Consider the following 5,541-nt stretch of genomic DNA (forward strand, 5'->3'; position numbering starts at 1 on the left):
TGTTGAAGTGATCTAAACCTTTGTATGCTTTTGGAAATTTCTTTGTTCTCTTTCATCTCAAGAGAGCTTAGTTCATCTTTAGGATACATTTTTGCAACTGCATCTTACGATTCAAATACACTTCATAGTTCTTTTCATGTATCATTTGATATCCTGCATGATGGCTTCATGTGACTTCATGTTCTCATAGTTCAAAAGTCTCAAATTGTTGCTACCAGTTATTCCAAAATTCTACTGAAAGTACTTATATGCCAAAAGACAAGAAAGGACACATGAAATCTCCCAAGTTGGGTACCCGATACGAGGGAGGGGCGTATGTAGCGACAAAGGTGTAAAACAGGAGCATAATTCCTTGCTAATGTGATGTAAATCATTTCTGATCCTACCAAAAAATTGCTTTATAATGAATGCATTTGATGCAGCAAGTCACAATTAATGCAGAAAGGAAGAAAAAAACAAAAAAAAACTACCACATCAACAATAAAGAAAAGGACCTATCCAATTCTCATCCCAAAACCACGTGTGTAGAAAGGATGTATTGCCGTTTGGTCAGCCCAGAAGATCCGCAGACTGGCAAACATTCCCACACGATGCCCAATTGTCTAAACTCAGAACCTGAAGCGCTACACAAACCCATCTGCACCAGCACTTTGAGCACAAAATTTACAGACTGATTTTACAATTTTGGTCACAAGGATACAAGGTGAAGTACCAGCCACAGCACAACAGCTACTTGTTCATCCACTTGCTGCAAGCTCCTTAACATATTTGAGATTCAAAAGACCACGAGCACCCCAACCTCTTGAGCCATCAGGAATATCCGGCCTAAATTTCTCATATAAATCATATGCTTTGCTGCCAATCTCTTCAGGTGAAAACGAGTTCGCAAGTAGTTCAAATGTCTCTGCGTCAATGAAGTACTCATCAGGTACAGAACTAGTCAAAACTCATAAGATCCTTACAATATGTAACTCTAATACCATCTTTTATTTCCAACAGAACCTCATTGTTTCGGTCATTCCGGACAGCTACACGATGTGTTACGCATATAGACAATGACAAGCTTGAAGACGCCATTCCGCAGACATGAACACCTGGGACAAATTCCTCTATCAAAATCTCGTCCACATTTACTGCGTTAAAGAAAGTGCATGGCCCCTAAATGTAGATTACAGAAATGAATCGAGAATTGAGCACAAACCTCTCACACGGTCGTAATCATCTTTAAAGGCGCGTTGTAAATATGCTTTGACAACATTAGGAGCAATCGCCTTCCCAGACTCTAGAGCAAACCGCCCCTTCGCGGTGGTCTTCCCATACACGCTGCAACCAAAAACCTCAAATTTTTCCATATCCTTCTTCGATTTCTTTGAAGGCGTATCCTCTACAACACCAATTCTTTTTCCTTTAGCATGAGCAAATAGACCAGCAATTGACTTGCCGAAGGTAACGGCTTCATCGAATGTGAAGCCTTGCCTCTCTGCTACCGCCGCAACCCACATAGTGAGCACCGGTGCTCGATTTATCTTGATCTCTCCTTCCTGTTCAAACACGACGGACCTTTCTGTGAGCAATTCTTACAGACACCGAAAGATCACGATGGAATGCAATCCGGGAACTTTATGAAAACCATTGAACCGTAGAATTCCAATGATCACCAAGCTTTCAAATAAATTGAACGACGTACCTGTAAAGTTTTCGCTTGTTTAGGAGCGCCAGTAGCTGTATCCATGTCTAGTTCATTATTCGTCTCGACATTTGGTTCAGCCATGGACTCGGATGTAACATCCTCTCTAGCACTATCATTTGATTCTCTCAATACGGCAGGCTCTTTCGCTTCAATTTTCTTTACAGTCAGTGCACTGCTTTTCTCAAGCTTCTCTAACCTATCAGACTTGGATTTTTCTGACCTCTCTAATTTCTCTCTCCCAGCAGGAGCAGCTTTCCGCTCTCTCTCTTTCATAACCTCTTCCTTGACACCAGCTTTGGCAGACTCCTCTTCCACATTGACAGGCTCCTCAGCTTTCTTTACATCTGGGGAAGCGCACTCATCCAATTTCTCCGACTTCTCAGGTTTTTCTGGCTTCACTGATTCTTCTTCTCCAAAAGGAGCAACTTTCGGATTTAGTCCCATCTTTCCCTCCTCCTTGACACCATTATTGGGTGCCTCGTCCAATTTTCCAGGCTCCTCTGCTTCAGGTTTCTGTACATCTGGTGCGCTGCCTTCCTTCGACTTCTCCGACTTCTCCGATTTCACAGTCATCTCTCCAACAGCAGATGCACCTTTGCGCTTCTTCGGCTTCTTCGGCTTCCTAGATTTTCTTTCTCCTGAAAGCGCAGCTTCAAGCTTCCTCTGCTTCTTCGACTTCTTCGGCTTACATTCTCCTGCAAGTGCAGCTTTGCGCTTATCCGCTTTCCTTATCACTCGCTCTGTTGAAAACACAATCGCGTGTTCGTTATTGTGCACAGATTGATCAGAGTCTAGAAGTTTTTAAAACAAACTGCATTATAAGAATACAAAATTCTCTGTTTTATTCGAACATGATAGAGTGCAAATCACAACAAGATTATGTGTTCTACCTAAGCTTAGATCTGGTCTCAGCAGTTCAAAAGTCCAAAATTCATTGCTGCTATCACATGGCAGCTAGATTGTTTGATTGAAAGTAAAAACTTAAAATGGCATAAGGATGACTCGTCTGAAATACCATGCATCACGCCATCCGGAACGTCCTCCACGACCTCCCCAGTAATCTTAACCAGCCCTCGCGTTCGCATCATATGTCGGCGGCTCCTAGGTTCTTGAACCGCAGGCTCCACGGGAGGCGATACCTCTGAAGATCGAGTACATGCTTCATATCAGGATTAGGGTTCAATGGTCAAACAAAAACGCCGTCTCCTCCGAAAAATCTGATAGACACACAATTACAACTGTTCCTAAAAGAAACCCACTCCAAACATTTGCGTGGTGCAGGCACACCCTCTGCAAGCTATGACCATCAGGTGGTAGAACCTATACGTAATAATTTAGCAGGTTAGACTGACTCAATACCGAAGAACTACAAAAACTGAATCCAATCCTAGAGACTTTCCTCAACACTAAATCCTCCTAAATTGGCTTCCTGTAAAGCTAGGGTTTAAGCAAACGGCTAAAAGCGAACCAAATCCAGTCAGCAAAAGTGGACTCTTGTCAACTTGTGAGGTGAAAATTCAATACATGGGGCCGAGTAAAAACACAGCTACATGATTACGAAAACAGTACCACTCGATTATTGATATTCAACACTTGAGGCGAATTTTATACATTGTGTGACATGGATTGTAATGGATATTTCAGGATGCTGTGGCTCCAGAAATGGAGGGGGGACCGTATATGAGCACAGCATAGTTGACGAGAACTGTGCATCCGGACATCATATAAACCTTCTTTGCGAAGAGAGGGCACCAAAACGTTCCACGAAAATAAGAGAATTTCCAACGATGAAGTATTCGAGAATCACTCGTAAAACAAACTCAAAACCTTCATTTTCAAATCCAGACGTTGTAATGCGCCTCAATACTTCAAATTAATTGAATTTACATTAAACCTGACCAAAAAGAGCATAACCCCTACGCCTTATCCTCAGACACTCGTTCACCGTCCCAAATACGCTTACATCAACTGTTACTTTCAATAACTGATCAAGTTCTACATTCTTCCCAACGACGTTAATGCACAAATTAGGACAATTATACGCACTCACCAGCTTCTTCATTCGACTCAACCTCTTTCTTCAAGCCCTCCCTCTTCCTCTTCCTCTCCCTCTTCGCTTTATTCCTCTCATACTTCTCATCCGCCTTCACCGCTGCGTCCAACTTTTCCAACAAAGTCTTTGCCGGCTTCGCCAGCTTCTCCAGCTGGCCATTCACCTTGACATCCCCTTCCTTCCCCTGTGGTTCAGTCATATTACCTCTCCACTTCCTTAACAGAGCTAGCTGCTTAGATGACACTCAAAACCTGCAAGCAAACCCAGAGAATCAAAACAAGCACTCAAACATCAACACAATCACTCACACCTTCATAGGTTCCAAACCGAACCCCTCATACCCAGTGGTCCTACTGTCAAGAAAATTATATTATAAGTGGTAAAAGCTCTCATTCGCAACTCCATTGCCCACTCACCACCATGTACCTCCACTAAATCCCCCACCCCAATGCATGCGTGTAATCCCAAATGAAGGTACCCCATAGCTATCCATGCCCGAGTATAACACCCAATCATCCCCAATATTCGTGTAAAGACTACGCAAAGTATAAAAGAAGTGGCGGAAATAGTTGCTCGTATAAGCCTGACAACTTGAATCAGACGCTATCAGTTACAAGCTGGTCATCTCCATCTCCATCTTCCCCCGCCCCCCCCACACACACCCACGCGCATCATAATCATCACCGAACTAAGCTGGCATCTGCAGCGATCCAGCCGACACTCGCGAGGCCCTGGGGTACACCAACAAGAAACGTACATGTACCCACCTCCCCGTGCCACTGTATCCTTCGTGCTGTTCGAATCACGCCTTTCGCAGGAATGAATAAGAGGCGCTACAGCACAACGATTGCGCCACCGGGACGTGAACTTGGACGCAGCGCTCGAAAGAGGCAATGGTGAGGGGCGTGGAATCTAGGGCTAAGTGGCTGAGGCTGGTAAATTGCAATCAGACTCGATGGAAACGTCACAGCGGTAGACGGATGCGTAACCATGCACGCGGGTGAAGGATATCAATTGGGACCATCCCAAGCTCCCCTTCGTGAAGGAAACCTTAGGGTGTTGGCGGCGGCGCAAGCCCCGCCGACTCCATGCAATTCCCGTCCCCTGTTGGAGGACAAGCGCGAGATCGATCGGCCATTCCCCGGTGCGTTGAAATATATTTATTTTTTAGAAATTATTTATTTTTACATGAGAAAGAAAAAGAAGTTAGTTCACTTTTTTTTCTTTTTTTTTTTTTCTTCTTTTTTTGTATCTCTTTGCAAGGTAAATAGGTTTGTGGGCACACTGTATAGCTTGGATGTCCAATAACGTGTGAAGGACTATTTATTTTTATTGTTATTATTTCTTGCAATATAGAACTTTTGGGCTAAATTTGAAATTTTAGAAAAAATAAAATAATTCTATATTTTCTTAGAAGCTCTTTAAAACTTCTTATACTATTATAAAAACTTAAGTAGCCTTCTTTGGCTACTTTGAATACTTTTTAATCTTAAATAAACTTATTCAAAAGACTTTTCAAACTTCTAAAATATTCTACAACTATTTGAGTTTATCTTAAAGACTTCTATAGAATCTAGTTATTATAGTGCAAATAAATAGAAATAACATAGGATACCTAAGTCTTGTCAATGCAAGTTAAGCAACAATTAAAGTGTTATTATATTTATAATTATATTTCTAAAATTGTAATTAATAAGAACTTTTAAATAGTGAAAAATAATCTTAAGTAGACAAATACTAAATACTTTAATTGACATGATTTAAAAAATAAAAAATTTCAATGAAATAATTACAATTA

General features: G+C 41.7%; 1 protein-coding gene across 5 annotated transcripts; it reads right to left on the reverse strand.

The window, feature by feature from the left end:
- Window positions 1-366: 366 nt before the first annotated feature.
- Window positions 367-4,794, reverse strand: LOC112272872 (uncharacterized). Of its 5 annotated transcripts, none has more exons than XM_024501044.3 (6): window positions 4,511-4,794; window positions 3,741-3,994; window positions 2,706-2,849; window positions 1,688-2,430; window positions 1,202-1,541; window positions 367-904 (listed from the first exon to the last, which is right to left on the reverse strand). In XM_024501044.3, exons 2-6 carry the CDS (start codon window positions 3,940-3,942, stop codon window positions 738-740), a joined length of 1,596 nt encoding a protein of 531 aa, XP_024356812.1. In that variant the 5' UTR covers window positions 3,943-3,994; window positions 4,511-4,794; the 3' UTR covers window positions 367-737. The 5 variants fall into 5 exon arrangements, with proteins under 5 accessions (XP_024356812.1, XP_024356813.1, XP_090100879.1 ...); XM_024501045.3 differs by having other exon boundaries at window positions 4,501-4,794; XM_090244753.1 differs by having other exon boundaries at window positions 2,706-2,831; window positions 4,501-4,790.
- Window positions 4,795-5,541: the final 747 nt, after the last annotated feature.

This window comes from Physcomitrium patens, chromosome 19 (assembly GCF_059467195.1).
Source record: "Physcomitrium patens ecotype Gransden chromosome 19, ASM5946719v1, whole genome shotgun sequence".
In the NCBI taxonomy this organism is placed as follows: Eukaryota; Viridiplantae; Streptophyta; class Bryopsida; order Funariales; family Funariaceae; genus Physcomitrium; species Physcomitrium patens.